General features: G+C 36.4%; 1 protein-coding gene and 1 pseudogene across 1 annotated transcript; both read right to left on the reverse strand.

The window, feature by feature from the left end:
• Positions 1–4,937: 4,937 nt before the first annotated feature.
• On the reverse strand, positions 4,938–11,257 carry LOC114762782 (protein TIC 100-like; annotated as a pseudogene).
• A 5,057-nt stretch (positions 11,258–16,314) lies between these two features.
• On the reverse strand, positions 16,315–17,172 carry LOC114762788 (putative phytosulfokines 6). The gene is made up of 3 exons (XM_028952366.1): positions 16,987–17,172; positions 16,802–16,875; positions 16,315–16,702 (listed from the first exon to the last, which is right to left on the reverse strand). The coding sequence occupies exons 1-3, from the start codon at positions 17,084–17,086 to the stop codon at positions 16,592–16,594; spliced, it is 285 nt and encodes a 94-aa protein (XP_028808199.1). The 5' UTR covers positions 17,087–17,172; the 3' UTR covers positions 16,315–16,591.
• Between the last annotated feature and the right edge of the window lie 3,191 nt (positions 17,173–20,363).

Genomic DNA, 20,363 nt, shown 5'->3' on the forward strand with positions numbered 1-20,363 from the left:
TTTAAAAAGAAATGCTCTGGTCTCTTTTTGTTCATCCATCCTCTCCCCCCCCCCCAAATAACCCAATAAACCACATCAATCAAAGTTTGAAAATTTGTTAAAAAAAAATTACATTTAACTAGTTCTGACTGCTTTTTCTTAATGCCTTGTGATAAAAGGACCTGATACATGGTAAATATTTAAGGGTGGATGGCAGAGCAGAATATTAATGCAAAATGCAATATTCACCGCTTGATTATTGGTGAGGACGGACCCTTTTTGCCGGCGGGGTATGAGTAGTCACCTCTGTGTTCTGGTGGTCTTATGTGTGCTGTGCATCTAATTCGGTCTACTTCCCTTTCAACCTCCTCAGTTTGTGTGTCCCACCCACGTTTCTGTTTAGCTTCAATTCTGGTTTCATTAACAAGACAGAGTTAATCAATCAAAGGTTAATTAAGCTCATCCATTTTTGTTACTATCGGTTTTTAATATAAAAACTAGTTCACTAATATGAGTATATTCAAAAAATTAATTAAATTAGTTATTTTTAATAAATATGTGTTATTTTTTTTATAAATATCCTTGTTAATCAACTATATTAGCTAGAATTACCATTTGATGAAATTTTAACACGTGCAAATGTGCAGCTATTACAAAAATTTAAAAAAAATAAATATGAGAGACAAAGTAGATTAGAATCTTATATTTAGAATCAAGGATGTTCAGGGTGAAAATCAAACCATAATTTTAAAAATAATTTTACAATATATAAAATAAATATGTAAGAAGAATTTTATCTCCAATTGTATGAAAGTGCTTTTAAAAAGGACTTTCAAGGGAACCTAAGGTATCATTTGGTATAAGGAAAATGGAGAAGAGGGAAGGGAAAGAAAAATTTTAATGAGCTTTACTTAAAAAACTAGAGAAGTGGGGTTCTGAAATGTTAATAAAGAGAAGAAGTAATATAAAAGAGTAATAAAAATTAATTAAAAGTTTTTAACCCCACTTTTTAAATTTTTTAAATCAAGCTTATTAAAAATTTTTCTCCCCTCCTCTTTCTGTTTTTTTATCTTCTCTCATACCAAATAAATCCTAAACATTCTCAAATTAAAAATCAAATGAGCTGTTACAGACGAGGCAATACAATGAAACAAAGAAATTTTGAAAAATCCTTAGATGCACTATGTGGTCCAAGCCAACTCGCATGGCAATTTACAATACAGTTGATGAGCCGACTTTAAACATACACGGCATAGATAGGGTTGGCTGTATACCTTCCGCCAATACAGACCAACTCTAACGTTGCCCTGTTTGTTCATTCCTTGCGTGGCTAACTTATATACTATCTCTCTATTTCTAATCCTAATTATAAGAACTAGTTGACTAATTTGAGAAAATCAAGGAAGTAAATTAAGTTAGTTATTTGTCCTAAATAGGTGTTGTCTTTCCTAAAATATCCTTGCTAAACAAGTGTATTGACTATAATTATCATTGTTAGAATAACTACTTTGAAAAAAAATATAAATATAAAAAATAAAATGAATTGGGGTCTTATATTTATAACCAAAACAAAAATAAAATAGGGTTTTATATTAAGGACCGGAGGTAGTATTTGTAAACGCATTCTGGGCACAGAGAAATTTTTTTTTTCAATTTGTCCAGTTAGATTTTCTCCTGAAAAACTATACAATATAGTATCAATAGACATTGATTTTATTGAAAGGAGTTGACTACTTTTTACAGGAGTTTTGACTACTTAAATGCAATATTTAGCGTCCGAGTCCGTGTAATACACAAAAAAAGCCTTTAACAGAACTGCTCTTTATTAAATTCAACAATACTTGAATCTAAATCAATCAAATATTCACATACCCAAAAAAACTGCAGGATATAATGCCTGGTCATAGCAGTGTCTTGCTTTTCTATAATTCACCTGGGGACAGACAAGCGTGTATGAACCTTGTTGCCACTTAGCATCAAACTCCCACACGCATTTAACATTTGCGTTAAACCATGGCCAGAATTTATGGCCAAATAAAAAAGAACCGAAGACAGGATCTCTGTCAACTTTCGTCAAGCTTTGAATACCCAAAACTTATTGCCTGGCATTATCAAATATTACCTCTGATTTTATTTATAAAATCTCTACAAATAAGATCTTAAAATTAAGATTGGAGGTAGTATCAATCTGCATTCCAGCTTCTTATAGCGACATATTTTGACTACTTCTAAGTTTAGTATTAAAGGCATAGACTTTTCTTATCAAGAAAATATAGAGACGTCTTCTTTTTTTTTTGGTATTATATGTAGAAAATTCTTATTTTTACTAAAAACAAACTATCTCGCGCTCCATTGAAGTATTGACTTGAAGCCCAAAATTAAATTATGTGATCAAAGGCACATTTAAGCTACTTTAGTTAATATTCCATCCATTTCTTCAAAAACCCAAATTCTCATTTTTCATTTTCATTCTTTTTAGTTCTATCAAAATAATTTCAGCGAATCAAATGGGTCTTAAGGATCTAGAGAACGTGACAAAATCATGTCCGCAATTTTAGATATGTTAAATCACATGTTTTGTCACATAATCTTATTATATGATTCTATAATTAGATCTTACATTATACTCACATTATTTGGTCCATGATAATTAATAATGACTTTTCACTGAAACACCTTGACAACCTCCCAAAACCTTTGTTTCTTAATGTTCACAACTTCAGAAAATAGTAAATTATTCAAGTTCTTTTTCAGAGGTCCAAAAGAAGTAAAAATGTGGATGCTTCGTCTAGATCTCCACGAAACATGGTTTGTCTTTCTGTTTTAGTAGTAAAGAAGCAAATGGGATTCCTTGAGTAAAACGGATGGTGAATTTATAAAAGCAGATTAAGATTCGACAATTTTATTGGACACATACTATGATTGGAGATGTTTGGGAGGTAAGGTTGCGTCTTTCTTGACGGTCGCGTGAAACAAATAAGCAGCCAAACTTCCTTAAAACAGATCACTGTGAAAGACCATACGAAAGAGGAATACGCGTCGCCATTGTTAAATATTTCGAGTTAAAAATCAGAATTAATTCCTAAAATCAATTTGAATGATAAGTGAATACGATGAAACCATGTAGACAAACAAGAAGGATTATGTCTTATTCAAGTGGTCCGGCTGATGAACGCTTCATGAATGAGACAACATGGTAGGGACAGATGGATCACATCAATTCATCAGTGACACACTCAGCTAAATAATTGGAAAAATCTTTAAAAAATAACTGTTAAATTTCAAAATTTTAAGTTAGGAATTACTATAAAAACATGTTATTTAATTTTCAAGTGTAATCATTTTCCTTACGATTGTAGTAATCAATACCGATTTAGAATTTAAAAATTCAACAATTATTTTTTTGGGATTTTTCTAAATAATTTATGAAAATTAAATAAATTAATTAAAATTTATCACTATTATGTAAAAATGATGTCACTTTTTTCTAAAACACTTTTGTTTAAATATGAAGGGAAAAAAGACGAAAACAATTGTAAAATTCATGAGGGCAATGTCAAAAAATATATATATTAAATAAAGGAGACAAAAATGAATCTAAGTCCTATATTTAAAACTAAATCACATTCATCAATAAGATATTTTATAATATATAAAAAAATATGATATTATTCTATCGGCACATTAGCGGTCTTTCTTTGATAATTATTAGGATTAAGATATCATGTGATGCTTGTTTCTTGGCTTTCTTTACTCAGATCAACAAATGGGGCACCAAAGATTCCTTATTTTTCAATCATATGTCAGTTGGTGACTTCTGATCAGACCGCTCTTTCGCTCCATCATGCTTTTCTTTTTCTGTTTTTTCAAAAAAAAAATTAACTAGTTGTTGATTTCTTAATTAATATTCGCTAAATATCTGATTTCACCACAGCCACTGCCTGAAAAATATTCCTTTGCGTCCCATTTTGGAATTGGAATCTACACTACGACTCGGAAAGAGCGTAAGATAACGAAGTCAATCCTTGATGATGTAATGGAAAGCATTATTGGGAGTGGGTAAAGATAAGGTCGGTAATCCATACGTAATTAATTAATTTTTCTTTAAAAATTAACTTTTTAGCTGCATCAGATTAAGGAGCCGCTTGCTGGATTACCGTGGTATGGTATTGAAATTTTATTGATGTCCCATCGTTTATTCTATAAATTCGATTACGGGAACAACCTCCTTTAGTTATGATCTATGTGTAATCAAGTAGGCTGGCCAAAAAAAAATTGAGTATAATTTTTTCAATATTATTTGGAGAAAAATAATACTTCAAAAACCCACTAAGAATGTTAAAAAACATGATCTTTAAAAAAGAAAAAAGAAAAAGAAAAATCATGGGAAGAAATTACTGCATATATCTTCAAAATTATAATTCATACTGCAAAAAATAATCACTCAATCTTGATTATATGCTGGCAAAAAATTATTGATGATATATATTGAATACTAACATACTATGGAATTCTTTTGTGACTTTCTTGAGTTTTGGATTACTGAAAGAGGTCGTTCTCGTTGATCTCAAGAAAATTAGATGCACTGAATCAAGAGCACAGTTCCCACAAGACGGGATGGTAGGGCTGTGTATGGCTGTATGCCATAATTGACCTTATCAAGCCTTCGCTTAGGCCTTTTGGGGACCAGTGGACCTTTCTATCAGACCTTCCTCCTAACCGTCAATTATGATGGTCATCAAGCTACATGCAGCAACAATGATGTTAACGAGTAAAGCGCATCTTCTGTACTGGCGGCTGTTGAAATTGCTGATTAATGGCTTTCAATGTCAGTCACAATAAGAAAAGAAAACGAGAATAGCCATGATTCAATTGTCATTTATCTTTTACAGCTACAGTTTGGATTATGGTTTATCGTTTATTGATATGAAATTCAAGAAAGTGAAACGTGGTGAAAATGAAATGCAAACAATATCCAACAATTCTAATGGAAAATTCCTTTCCGGCAGCGAGTGGCATAAATCTCACAAAAAGTTTTCATTTTTCAACCTCACCATTACAGACAAAAATAAGACGGTAAAAAAAAAAACAAAAGAATAATCCCCCTCATTCCTTTCATGCTCATCTTTCTTTTCCTTTCCCCAGTTTATTCAACTGAAAATGAAGATACTTGGATTCACAGTTGGCATATTTGGATAAAAAGAATCCCATTCGCCAACACACTCTCTCTCTATATGCTTCAAACTATGCACTGGTGTATGCAAAGACAATACACTGTCTAAATCCCTCCCTGGTGCTGTATGCAACCACATGCCCCTCCTCGTTCCAGTCTCTTCTAACTTGTTTCTAAAACTCGAAGAATCCGGGGAATGGCATGGGGTCCGAGACAATGAACGCACTTTAAAACATTTCCTATCTGAATGGCTTTTTACCTTGACCCTCCCAAGTGTTTGGCCAATAGCCTTCAAACTTCTCTTCTGGCCAATAACTGGACGAAAACTAACTGAATCAAATGTTCTCACATTACTGAAGTCGTCAGCAGACAAAGGAGGAGTCGACTGTGATTTTGATTTACCCTTTTTCAACAGGAAAAAGGGACTTTGCATCCTGAACGGAACCTGCAAGGTCAACAGAGAAAGGCCCAAGGTTTCAGAAAAGCAGCATTGCTCAAGATTAACTTAACTGAATCACACACATGTTTCCAGAGAAGCATGCATCAGATGAAAAGTAGGAAGTCATAACTCACCCCTGAAACAAGGCTATTAGATGTGAAAAAAAGTGAAGATGTAGAAAATGGTGATTTCCCAGGTTTGCTACCCTTCTGGCTATCTCTTGACTGTTCCTGTTCAATGGAGCCGAAGCTTGATTGTGCAACATCATCCTCATCCTCATCTTCGTCTCCGTCTCCATCTTCTTCCTCCTCCTCTTTCACTTCCTCCTCTGCTATGCGAGCTTCTCCATCTTGATTGGTTTCAGCAGTGTCTTCTTCTTCTTCTTCTAGCAAACCCATTTCCACCTTTTTTTCCTCCTCTTCCTCTCTTCTTCTCAACAATTCATCCAAATCTGCAACTGCCTCTTCCAGAGACAACTCAGCTTCTACCAGTTCAAGTTCTTTCTCCAATGCCTTCTTTTTCATTTCACTATTTTTCTTCTGCTCTTCAGTCCATTTCTCCAAATTATTAAATAATGGCTTCAAAGCATTTTCCGCTGCTAGCACAACACGCATCAATATGCCATCCTTTCCATCCCTTTTCTCTCGTCCAAAAAACTCATCATAACCAAGGGGAAGAAAGTGGGCCTTCTCTGGGTCCACATCCTCACCCTTGTTTAAGGGTGGTTGCCAAAATAAACGTATTCCATGTTCCTCATCTTCAACATAATTAATTAGGTGTCCAGTTGGTGTGTGAAGGATGAGAGGATCCTCAGTATATATGAGCTTTGATGGATCTTCAGGATCAGGCTCAGGTTCCTTGTTAATAAGGATAAACTCAGGAGTCTCATCTGATCAAGAAATTAAGGGATGAATTAAAGGAAATGTTTCTTGTTGGCAGAGAATATGCTAGAGGGAAGAAAAATCAGCATCAACAAGGGACAATGGATAAAAATAGTCATATATGCATACTACACACTCGTTTGCGCACAGAGAGAATCAGCACCTTTTGACCACCAGTATTCAAGTTCAGCTGGCATGGGTATCCTAAGTGGAGCCTTGTAGAAGGAGTTCAACCACATTTCCCTTTCCTGATCTACTTCATGCACATATGTCTTCCAATAATCAGGGACCTGCCATAGAATTACGTCTGTGTCTCATTTTCACGCATATAATGGAAAAACAGAGAGTAAAGAAGATTGAATGCTGCCCAATCTTACTTCATAGAACTGGTTGATGAAGCCTGGTGCCATCCACACATCGTCTTCTTCATAGAAGTAGGGGTGTTGAGGATCACTATATGGACCCCTCTCTTCTCTAACCACTGAGTGGACAAACGTTGAAAGATAATTAACAAATAATAAGCAAAGATGCTGTTGAAAAAGCAGATACAAAATTTGAACCACATCAATATGATCAGAAAATGAAAATTGTTTAAACGAAAAAGGAGAAGAAAGGAAATTTTATTACTAGGTGGTACATGTAATTCATAGGAATTAAAAACCTTGTTGTGTGAATTTCAATTGGTCAGCTGATCTATTTTATCAGTCAAGTCAGAAATTTGGAAAGAAAAAGAACAATAAGTGTACTAAACTGTCCTGGGAAAGCATGGTCTAAGCTACTGTGGGCATTGTAAATCAAATCCAAGCTTTCTAAAGCCATGAGTGATACTCTTTCAGTGTGCCAATTAGCTTATGGTTGGGAAGCATGAATAAGAGCAATAAGTGTACTAAACTGTCCTGGGAAAGCATGGTCCAAGCTACTGTGGGCATTGTAAATCAACTACAAGCTTTCTAAAGCCACAAGTGATATTCTTTCAGTGTGTCAATTAGCTTATGCTAGGGAAGCATGAATTCTCAAAGAGGCAAGAACACTATTGTAATCCTCTCGTAAGGTAACATATGCTACGTTAATTTGTTTGATTCAAGCATAAGCAGATGACGTGAAAAAATTTTAGATGAACACACTATTGAAACCCAGATGAAACCGCCCAGGAAAATAGAAGATCCTATGAATGTTAAAACCAAAAGAAGTTCTATGAAGCTCAGGATAACAGAAGGACTTTCATTAATTCAATAAAAGTACAAAACTACTAGGAATCTAACCAATAGGGAAGGGAAGAAAATATTTGAGTGCGCGCGTGCGCAAGGCTTTCAATATGAGAGACTTGAGGGATTTCAAACATACTTCCATCAGGCTTGTTGACAAACATGCGAGCCTTTGCAGCAGCCACTTCTGCTATACCACCATGCAGCTGGAAGTACAGAATGGAGGAGAGTTAGTAGTTAAAAAGCTAGTACATTTTCCTTGCCGAGCTGAAAGAAACTAAACAATGGCAAGTTATTCAATACCGCAGAAGTTTCGTCATCACAGCCCTCAGAATCATCCAACATTTCTCCAAAGTAAAATCTTCCCTGCATGCACATGGATAATGTAACTAGCAAGCAAAAAAATGTAGCAAGCCTTAGGGAACTAGAAAATTCTCCAAAAAGTACAATATCTGCACTTATTTCGCAACTAAAAATTCCGAATATCTCTCCCCGTGGCCAAACAAAAAGAAAGACCAAGAGATAGATTTGACTTAATAATTTGAGTGCATATGTTGTCTATATTAGGCACCTACATAAACCGTACGCTCATTGACTTCATATACACCACATCCATGCATTCTTCCATGTTTCCATTGACCAGCATACCGATAACGACCTTTCTCCCTGGCATAAAAAGATAAGGATGACTCAGAGAGGGGGCACACAGAAGTGTGATGCTCAGTGAGAACTTACAACATCGCTCTTTCTAAAAACTGAGGGAAAACAATGCTTAGTAACAACAGGCAACAAAGAGCTAACTAATAAAACTTACGGTTTTCTTCCAAATTGTTCAACCCATTCATCATTATCATAAAATGGAATTTCATAGGTCCCATCAGCAAGATTATAACTATCTTCAATATCCATCTCAAGCCATTCTCTGTCTTCAGGGGACATATAATCCCTTGATATAATCTTCCCTTCAGCACGCATCTTCGCTTCAAGCCTAAGGACATGAGTAAAATCAGCCAACAGTATCAACCAAAATAAGCTGTTGCTGACAATTGGCAATGCTAGAAGAACAGCTCAAAGTTGGAAATGCCTACTAAGCGGAAGATGTTGGAGATTACATGTTATTATGCATATATTTTAATTAACAAGTTTTCTTTTCTTTATTGCTTTTTTAATTAAAACGCACTTAGTCTAAGTAATTCTTTAAATGGTTGAACAATACTTCCATGGATTTAGGATTAGCTAAAATGCTCTGTTTTGATTAAGACAAGGCTAGTTTAAGTTTTCAATTTTGATATGATAGAGTAATCCTATTTTAAGAGCAAAGTCTTTTAGATTAAGTAGGAACCCTCTCACTTTATGGTTGAGTGAGCCTTCTCTCCGCTTCATTGTTTATAAATTTAATGTTGCTCCCATCAAATAAAATAATTTCATAGGTTTATTCGACCTGTGATGCATCGTGAAACTTATTGACAAGTCTAGATGCTAGTGTCATACTTGGAACCAGGAGCAGGTTCAACATCAGGAATATCAACTTCAATGACGCCATGACCCTCCATGTCATTTTGGAGCCATTCGCCTTCATACCTATGAATAGAAAAGGCATTCTGAAATGTTAACAACATGAAAAGGCAGAAGATATTTGGATAGATTAATGGATATTGGATAATAAGCTGATACAGCCAATGGGATAGCCAGAACATGCTGGAACAAACACAAGTGGAATGTATTGGCAATCAGCCTTACCCTATGGATGATAAAATACGAATGAAAGATAAGATATATCTTCAGGAAAGATAAATATTTATTGCATCTTGCTATGCATAATAACTTCATAAAATCTGTTATAGCCAATAAGAACAACAGTTATATACTATGTTTTCACAGTAATCCAGGAGATTGGAAGCATTCTCGCCAGGATGATGGCTAGGCTCATACCAACACCGAGGCTGTTCAATATACAAAATGGAACAGCAGACATAATGAAGTAAAGACAAACCTGACTAGCCCCTCTGGAGAAACATAAACACCTTTTCCATGAGCATTATCATCCCAAACAGTGCCTTCATACCTTGGTGAAAAAGAATATTCTGGGTTAAGAAATATGGAAGTTAAGAGGGGGGGAGTATCAAAATAGCATCAGAGGTAATTATATAACCCATGAATTTGAGAAGCATTAATTAACACAACCCTAACATTTCGAACGAGTGCAATCAGAAATTCATGGAGACAGACCAAAAGGCTGACAGGTTTGTTAAATGTAATAGCATGCTACTGATCACATAGTCACCTCCCATCCAGTTTACCATGGGAAAATAAAATGTAGCAAGTGTCAAACGTCATATGGTAATGCTGACGTCATAAAAGCAAAATAACTCAACGACTCTGACGGTACCATACTAATAACAGTAACCCAATTAGAGAAAATTTCAATCGATAGTATTAGCTTATAAATATGAACACATGCAACGTCTCCAAAAACGTCTTTAGCTTACTGTGTAAACAGGTTTAGAACAAAAACAGAAATTCAGTAATGTGACTTAGCACGCAAGTGTAGTGTTAATGCTCCATGATGATAATCGGTTTTATCAATAATAAATTCATAAAACAAACGGAAGACGTAAAATCTACCACTTTAAATTCATAAATAACATTAATATTAAGTTCGAAATTATATGAAGCATGCAAGTTGCAACTTGAAAAAACGATGGAACTAACTGACTACTCCTAGTCAGCTTTTTAGTTAAAACATTCAGATAATCACTTCCCGACCTGATGCACTAAACCTTCCACAACATACTCAGTAAATGGTAAGTTACAGGTGAAAATTATACATACGAGCTGCCATCGGGAAAAATGTAGCTGACCCATTGGAGGAATTCCTCAATCCTATCCAACTCTTCAATTACGGCCTTGGGGGTAGATATGTCGAAATGGTTATCGGGTATCGCAGGATTGTACTTCCGGAATGGCACATAAAATGGGGCAATGGGTGGTTTCCTTCCGGCAGCAAGCTCCTCCCGCACGTATTCCCAATCATCTTCATCTGCCCAAACCGGGTCCCAACCCGTTCCCCCAATTTCCAATGGACCATCCGCCCAAAACTCCCCAAGTCTTCTTCCCTCCAATTCTCTGGGTCTTTGGGGAAATCAAAAGGGTCAGACTGTGCCAAAATCTCTTTGTCCTCCTCCTCGTGCATGCTCTTCAATCGCTTGCTGTCGAGGACTTCCGAGAACAGCTCGAAGTTCGCCTCAGGAGTGTTCTCCAATTGGGCTAATTCCTCGCGGGATCGCCGGTAGGCCAGAGCGTCGCGAACGTCATTTCCTTCCTCATAATCTCCTTCGTAGGAAGAGTCATAGGAAGACTCCGACTCCGCGTCCGAATCATTGTCAGAGTCTTCGGAAGAGGATAAGGGGGCATTTGAGGCTTGCTGCCGGTCAGTTGTCTTGGCTTCTTCTCGTTGTGACTCAGTGGCATTATCAGCAGAGCCTCCGTTTGCCATGTCCCGTCAGTGGCAGTAGCTGCGAAAGAAGCAGATAAGGTGAGTGAGACCAAGTAGAGTCAGCGACACTTCCGAAGTGAAGGCCTGGGTACGAGATTGAGAGGGTTTCGGTTTTGAACTCTTACGTTTATCACCCAGCTCGGTGTTAAACGACGCATACCCATATTTCGACTTCTCGAATTGAACGGCGCTTCATCAACTGTCGTTTAAGCCGTGTCCCCAAAAGGCAAAAATCAGGCCATTCTTCTCCCTCCATAATTTAGCGCCCCTTGTTCACTGATGCATAGGTTATTAATATTGTAGTACTCTATCTGATATCGAAATTGATATGAAATAAATTTTGCTCTGAAAAAACTTTGGGAAATGATACCTGATTATTTTAAACCAACAATAAATATAAATTTATCATGGCATGCTTTCTGGATTTTTTCTAGACCTGCACTGCAACTGCAACTGCAACTGATTCAATCGAACTCTGGAAGTAAAACATAAGAATGTTTAATTTTACCCCGCTAGTATTAAATATAAGAATGTAAATATGTTGTCCTGGATTGTTAAGGACAACAGAGCATTGAAACAGTGGAAGAAGGAAGATTTTTTTTTTTTTTGCACTTCTTTCTTGGGATGAAATTACGTTATTCTATTGTCCAGATCAGACTTATAAGTTTGGAAATTTAGGGGAATAGTACGATGTTATATAAAAACCAGCCTATGAGCATTAGCCCTTGCAAAAGGTTGTGTTATATTTTTATTTTTGACCAGCAGGTTCTGTTATAAACCTGTATGTGTGTGACAAATCTAAAGTTTAATTAGTTGCTTACCGGTTACCAGGAAACAAAGTACTTCTCAGAACTTACATGGGAGGAATGGTGCCTCCCGTGCGTGGCCTTTTCACTTAAAGCAGTTTAATTTTTAAAGAATATTGTTTGAATTATTTCGCATAAATTAACCTCCTACATTAATTAATATCTTTAGATTTTTGTCACAGAAAACTTCATGTCATAAAATGACAATTAGTTAAGTATTTAAATTGAATGTCATTAGTATATAAATGAAAAGTGCGTCCATGAAATTTATAGAAAGGCATGTCATTTACAAACGTCAAACTGCCATGCAAAAGACAGCATCTCTCAACATACCAGCGTCGTAGCCAACCTCGTTTCGTTCATGTTATGTTTGAATTAGGATTTGAATTTGAACTCGATTCGTTATTCAGACACATAAAATCACATGGATTTGGAAAGTAAAATTTTTATCATAATTTATTTAATAGTTTAAATACTCCTCCGGTCCTTAATATAAGACCCATTTAACTAATTTGATTAGATTAAGGAAGTTAGGTAAGTTAGTTAATTATAAGAAAAATGACACATTTTTTCCAAAACACCATAATCATCTTTTTTAATACTCCATCTCCATCTTCTACTTGATTATAATTAATGGAGTATCTATAAGGATAATTTAGGAAAAATTAATAAATATGAAAAATGAGTCTTATATTTAGGACCAAAACTAATTCAAGAATTGAGTCCTATATTAAAGATCGGAGGAGTATGTAATTTATCACTAGGAATTATTTCAAATTCCAGTCACCACTCCTCAATAGTAGTACCAAAACATATGAAGAAGCCCCACAGGACAACTCATTTTTTATTGATGTGGCCTGAGCAACGAATTTTAAATATGAGATTTTATAATACTACTTCCGGTCATAATTATAAAAGCTAGTTGACTAACTTGAAGAGATTAAAGAAATAAGTTAAGTTAGTTATTTGTAATAAATATGTGTTGTCTTTCATAAAATATTCTTACTAGTTAGGTTTATTAACTAGAACTACCATTATTAGAATGACTACTTTAAGAGAGAAAATGTATAAATATGATAAATAAAATAGATTCAGATCTCATAATCATGACCAAAATAAAAGTCAAATAAGGTTTTAAATTAATAACCGGAGGTAATAATATAAAATTCAAACCCAAATCTTTGCGTCCAAAGCCTCGTCTAGCTAGAAGTGTTTCACTACCCTGTTTCTTGAAAGAGGCTGCCTCGAATGCTTCATGGAGACAAGGGGGTGATGGGCATCAGCTTTCGCTCGCATTCTTCTGTTCTATTATTACCAACTACCAAGTCAGTAGTTTTCTCTTAAAGCCTTTTCTGCCTTTATGACTGGAATCTATTCATTTATTTCCTTGGTTCCCTACAAACCAATACTATATTAAAAACACACACCAGCATATATTCATAGAAATATGTCTATAGCTATATTCATATCTTCTTCCATTGGTTACGACAACGTCACAGTCACATACTACCATCTTCCTCCACAATTCTAAGCCTAAGCAATCTATCTGCCATTGCCATTTCTACACAAATACCTTAACCCAGACGCCATGCCGTTTTATGTGATCGCTCACGCCCCGAGGAATCGTTTCTTGGGAGCTCTTGCGGCGCCCGAGCGTCTCAGCGGCTCCACCACCGAGTCTCGGAACCTAAACGGCAACGCCTGGCTCCTCCCTCTCTTCGACCTCACCACCGGCGACGTGTCGTTCACTTCCTTACATAAATCCACAACCACCCATCTCTGCTCCCGCTGCTCTTCTCTGTTCCTGCTCCCAGTTCTTAACTCGGAACCCGGTCCCATCTCTCCACTCGGTTCCTCAAGCACTAGTTTCGCGGCTTCGATCAGCAAGTCCAAGCAGTTATCATAACTCGCCCTTCTATTCCCTCCAAACGGCACCGTTTCACGCGCTTCTTCCTCGGGTTCTTTCCCTCCTGGATCCTCGCTGATCGGCTCCCTGAAACCCGTCTCCTTGGTACCGGAGACATCCGCACTGTCGTGTCCGCCGTTGGTTTCTTCAACGCCGGAGGAATCGCTCGCAGAGCACTGGAATTCTGCGGCGCCGAATTGGAGATTGGAATCAACATCACTCCCTCTGGTGCTCGGAGAAGAGTTGGAGGGATCGTGTTTTGGAGTAAGAAGAGGTTGTTGTTGACAGGGAGGGACGGATGAAATCACTCGTAGAATCTTGAAGAAGCACATTTGAGCCTTGGAATAGCCATGGGGGGAGCAAGAATTGCGTACCGGGTAGGAAGCCATGCTTGCTTGAGGCCTTAAACGGAAAGCCGTCGTTCTTCAGCTGCCTTCTGCACTCTACTGGACTGGACCCATTGGAGCACGCGATGATCGGGGCAGGTTAGCGAGCTGAGGATGGAGCAAAAGCAGAGGGACAAACCAGAGCTATGACTTTACGACCATGACTCATAAATTAGCCTTTGGGCTTTTCCAACCAAATCGCCTCTCCGGCTCTCTCATGCTTTTCCCTTCTGTAAATTAAAAAGTAATATTTTTGTTGGCATTTCGAACCGCCTTTTCTTAGTTCTTTTAGCTTGGACAGTGGATGACGTGGCGTACTAGTCGCCCGCGTCATAGAATACGTGGCAACACATAACAATTGTTGCTTTTTTGACCAACCAATAAAATTCTTGCTTTCTCTTGTATGGGATGGTTTGGGGCCAAGTGTGCGGCTTCAAGTTACTTTTCAGTTTTAATCGCACCCCGTAAAGTCTCAGATATTTTAATTTTTAAGCTTACAGATGGCTCCAACGTTATATTTGCAGATTCTACTTCCGAATGATGTAGGCTTGGGATTTAGTTTACTCCCTGAATCCTAACTGTGAAAAGTCCTACACCTGATACTTAATATAAGATTTTGTTTGGATTTTATTTTGATCTTAAATATAAGACCCTAATTTATTTTGTCTATTATATTTATATATTTTTTCTCAAAGTAGTCCTTCTAACAATGACAATTCTAACCAATAAACTTGATTAGCAAGAATATTGTAGAGAAGACAATACATATTTATTACAAATAACTAACTTAACTTCTTTCTTTAATCTCTCTAAATTAATTAACTAACTCTTATAATTAGGATAAGAGGTACTACTCCTCTGGCCCTTAATATAGAACCCAATTATTGAGTTATTTTTTGTTCTAAATATAAAATCTATTTCTTATATTTATTAATTTTTTCTAGATTATCTCTATGAATACTCTCTCAACCATAATCAAGTAGAAGAGAGAGAAGGAGTATTAAGAAAGATGATTATGGTGTTTTGGGAAAAACGTGTCACATTTCTTATAATTAAATAACTTATCTAAATTCTTTAATCTAATCAAATTAATTAAATAGATTTTATATTAAAAATCGAAGGAGTAATTAATTCTAGAATAATAATCATGGAAGGATTCAGCAGGTCCTAACGAACAAGGGTTGGGTCGGGGTCGGGAGAGGTCGAGGTGATGAGGAGGAGGAAAGCCCAATAAGGAGGATAAGAGGCCAGAGAGTCCGAGAGAGCCCAACACGTATCTTAAGTCCAATGGCTGCTCCACCACTGCGGAGTTCTGACTTCACGTGTTATTTTGTTAGTCTGCTTTACCATTTAGAGCCAAGCATCTACCTGTCTCTCGCGGCAAGTCTTATCGACCCATCCTATGCTCTTCAACACGTCACAGACAGGCCTAGTTAGTCTAGTCAAATGCTGGTACAACTTAAAAATAACACCCTCCCATGCCGCCATCTCCATAGTTTTAATTCAATTGGACTAGTTTTTTAATACTGATTTATGAAATACGAGTTAACTACGTGAAACGTAGGCTTGTGTGAAAGTGCTTGTGGGCACACTTATCCAAGCAAGAGGTTGAGTTTCAAGATGCTTTTCTTCTTCTGCTTGTTTTTCAAACCCAGAGTTGGAAATGCTCCAAACAATTTACGATATTCATTGCCAGTCATGCTTCTTTTGACAGAATGGATTCTTGTGCGTGTTTCTTCGCTTGTTCTCAGTCAGATCATCATTGTCTCCTTCTCTTCACTTAATTCTGCACTTGTCATTCTTGTTCTTTCTTTCTCTTAGTTTTCGGTCATGTCTCGCTCAATATATCTGTATATCAATACATACAATATAAAATATATTTAAAAAAACAAAAAACCAAAGTTATTTGTCTGCGAACAAACGATTTTTTTACCGCTGAAACCTACATCAAGTAAATTATTTGGCGGAACTCTGCTATATATGTGCATCTGACAGTTCTCGTGCACAAATTCTCAGTCATGTTTAGCATCTGGCAGAAATTAATTAATCTCTCTCTTACAAGCTTTTCTCTCCTAATTAAGTTTACTCCTAGAAAGTAGCTTAGAAACAATTTCGCAGGACCTTAGAAAGGCACACGTAAAGGCTTTCGCCTAGCTGTTTTTCACCCAATATAATCTTCATATCGTAGATGAGAAACACCAAATAGCTGTTCATATATATAATAACAACGATGATGCCACTTTTGGCAAGCAATTATTATATCATAGATCTGTAGCCAGCTTAGCTTATTAAGTTGATCCACTCTCAAGCTTACTCAATTTCAGTGCTTATGGTGCTGCGTGTAGATATAGTCTAGGTGAGCTTCCATAGTCATCCTTCTCTCCAAGCACTCTTCATCTCCACCATTGCAATCCTCCATCCCCATCAACTTCTGCAACAACATTAATCCAGCACAAAAATCACCGTAACTGGCCATGCCACATTCATCTGTAAAGAAGAAACGATGGATTTATATACAGTAATTGCTTACTGCTATGGGCTCACTGCCTTCTAACGCCGACACAGAGTTCTCCCCCGACACTTTAAGAGACTTCATACTCAGCCCTGCAGAAACCATGTTCACGATATAATTTCCAAACATCACATTTCAAGAGCGTACATAGGGATAATTAACTAACTAAACGTTGGGGGGGGGGAACCGTGTACTTTGCTGACCTTTTTGGGTAGTTGATAAACGAGCAGATAAGCCGTAGGAGGAGGATACAAGGAAGAGAATGAAGAGGAGTAGAGCAGCGGGGTGAAAACTTGGCTTCATGTTTTCTCAAATCTCTGCGTTTGTGCCTCTGAGAGAGTTTGGAAGATGAAGTTTAAAGGGACAGGGGAAGTGAAAATAAGCACGTGCGAGGTAGAAAAGTGTTTGTTTTATATGAGAAAAAATTTATCTCAGTTGGTGTAAAAACAAATACTTGTAGTGTATTTCAAACACCCTGCAAAGAACGGAACACTTTGTGTTACTGTTAATACAGGGAAAGAGAAAAGAAGAGGACAGGAAACGACAGCGAAATATAATGCATTCAAAAGCAGCTAACGAAATTGCGTGTGAAAGAGTATGAGATATGATGTGTGAGTGAGATACGTAAAGAAGACAAAAGATATATGGAGAAAAGGGAAGGTGATAATGGGCAGGGCACTGGGGAGTTGGGGGTCTGCTATTTGTGGTTTGGTTGTGATTAAATTAATTAAAGAATGGGTGGGGGATATTAAAAGAAGGAAGCATTGTGATTGTGATTTGGATATATTGCTGTTGGGGGGGGGGGGGATTGGGAGTCGCCATTTATTTATTTAATGTTTGGGGATAGAGTCAGAAGAAATCAAAATGAGGAGTGGAATGGGAAAAGCATTAATCTTTTTAGAATGGTGTGAGGAGTGAAATGAGAATTGAAGTTGAATTGGTGAACAGCGGAATGGACAAGTCTTGTTGACTCCCCAGTCTGCTGCTTTTCTGGATTTTCCTCCGCCCTCCTCAATCGTCATGACTCCAATCCCAATCCCACGTGTGTGGGTCCCCGCCTTTCCTTTTCAAATTTCTTCTTTATTTTTTTAAATGAAGCCTATTATTATTATCATTATTGTATTGAATACTTTCTAAAAAATTAATTTTAATTTTAATTATTTTTTGTTTGATCTTTTATAATTTTCAAATGGGGTGAATTGTTTGGCCAAAAAAAAGGGGTGAATTGAAGTCATCGCCATTTCCATATTTAAAATATTATTTTCCCGACAATATGTAGAAGGAATATTCTTTTTTGTGGAAAAATAAAACGCCCTTTATGACAGCTTGCTTTTGCTTTTTCTGGCTTTTACGAAATTCGATGCGAAGAAATATGTAAATGTGGTAAAAATGCATCTATGCAAGGCAAGTAAAGCAAATTCTTCGTGCTCCTCTTCTTATGGCCGAAAAAAAGATATTATTTTTGTTAACAAAAAAAAAGAGTTGGGTGATATTCTTTTCTTTTTTTTTTTGTGCTTTCTCATGCTGAAAAGTGAAAGCAGCATTCTTATCATCTTCACTTTGTGGATTTTGGATGCAGATATCCGAAAGAATTTCGTGGAAAGAAACCAATCGAGGAAATTAATGAGGAATCCATAAGTGATTGCAATAAAAAGCAAGCTCATATATGGGGCAAAAAAATACTACTATTAATATAAAACATTAACAAATCCTATAATCCACGAGCTACGGAGAATGTCGTTAGTTTCACATATTATGCGTAGTACATATAAAGTTTATTTTGTTTTTAATCTTAATTTTTAACTGGTGGAAGTTAAAACTTACAGGACTCCGTTATGTGTTTATTTATTCAGGCCCAAAAAAAAAGTTATGTGTTTATTTATATCTCACGTTCTTTAGAGCGATAAAAATATCCAAACTAGGGGGAAAATAATATACAAATGGAAGGGGAAATTATACGCACTTTTTCTTCTTCTTTTTTTTTTGGGTACAATAATATACACTTCTTCAGTGTTGTGCTAGTTTCACGTGCGAGAAAAGGGACCTTTTTTAAAGTTCCTCTTTGGACCACTCAAGAGGAGGGAATTGAATCATTCCGATATCATGGAATGCGACAAATCACTGGCGAGTGATTATTTGAGGAAGTCAAATTTACGGTCGTGCCATTGAAACTATTTATATTTTTCACTTCCGTAGGGATAAGTAGGGGTAAAATTACATATCCCCCCCCAAAAAAAAAGGTATAAAAAAATAAAAATAAACTTTTTTTTTTGTCAAAACAACTTGTTTAATTTAAGTGGGCAAAAATATAATCTACTTACTTAGCTTTATATATATTTAACATTTTCCGTCCAAAAAAAATATATATATATATATTTAACATTTAATGTTGATATTATGGTACTGATTTTCTTTTGTTTTTTTTTTTAGAAATTAATTTGCAAGGCCTTCTAGTTTATCTTTATTTTGAATTAGATCCCTCTATTTTTTTTATTCTTTGTTAGATCCTTTAACTTTTTATTATTAAATTTATTAGTTCTTACCATTAAATACATATTGACACCGTCAAATATTTAGCTTAGGCACTCAGCTTGACCAGGCTCTCCTCTCTTTTTTGCTCCGTGTTCGGCATCATCTCTTTCCCCAGCATTCTTCCTATTTGAAAATGGCTTGCCATTACTTCCCACATCTGCATAAAACCTTCCCTTCCCTTAATCACAGTCACCTAGACTACTTTACCTATTCCCCTGGTTGTTGGTGGGGGCTCAACTTCCTAACCCCGATGTCTTCAAGGAGTGAAATAAAAAGTAATACAGAAGATCCACAACCTATGGAAAGCATCACGTGTTTGGTTAGGCTCATCTGATCACCTCCTGCTTTCGCTTGCGGGTCTCGTTCGCCACAAGAATTGGTCTTATTGAGTGGTGGGATAAGCACTTTCATTAATTAAAAGACTCTGTTTAACTCTGTCTACAACACAAAAAACAGAGCCACCATCAACAGTGGCTATCGCTCGGAACTTCAACGGTAACCGAGTATGCTCCAATTGGCAGACCACCAACCATGTTTACTGCCGCATGTGTGTGCTCCAAAGCGAACATTCATCCTTTTATTTCACCAATCGTTTTTAACTTTTGGGTATTAAATATCTATATTATACACGTAGCAAGCAAAAACAGAGAAGATGTGTGTCCTGTTTGCGGATTAGGGTATATATAATGCATGTGAGTTATATTCAACAAAACTTGGAATTAAGCCACAGTAACCTCTTCCTCAAAATCACAAGAGATCATTGGATTTAAAAGACAAAGGTGTGAAGGAATGGCAAGTCATTTTCAAGTGGGGAGAATGTTTGGAAGGAAATTGAGCAGTGAGCAAAAAAGAGAGGAGGCTTTGCTCAAACATGAGTATCGAAGCAAAATTTTTAACGGTGTCAATACGTATTTGAAGCTAAGGACTAATAAGTTTAGCACTAAAAGTCGAAAGATCCAGTAAAAAGAAAAAAAAAAAAAAAGGAAAAAAGTTGAGGGATCTAATTCAAAATCAAGATAAATTAGAAGAACCTGTAAATTAATTTCTC

This window comes from Neltuma alba, unplaced genomic scaffold (genome assembly GCF_004799145.2).
Source record: "Neltuma alba isolate B1F8T4 unplaced genomic scaffold, ASM479914v2 tig00011242_pilon, whole genome shotgun sequence".
In the NCBI taxonomy this organism is placed as follows: domain Eukaryota; kingdom Viridiplantae; phylum Streptophyta; class Magnoliopsida; order Fabales; family Fabaceae; genus Neltuma; species Neltuma alba.

Bases quoted from the DNA above. Each gene is read 5' to 3' on its own strand.
- LOC114762788 (XM_028952366.1), bottom strand. From the start codon at position 17,086: ATGAAGCCAAGTTTTCACCCCGCTGCTCTACTCCTCTTCATTCTCTTC. The intron at 16,876-16,986 runs GTCAGCAAAGTA...TGGTTTCTGCAG, and splicing joins TTTATCAACTACCCAAAAAG to GGCTGAGTATGAAGTCTCTT. The intron at 16,703-16,801 runs GTAAGCAATTAC...ATGTTGTTGCAG, and splicing joins AAGGCAGTGAGCCCATAGCA to AAGTTGATGGGGATGGAGGA.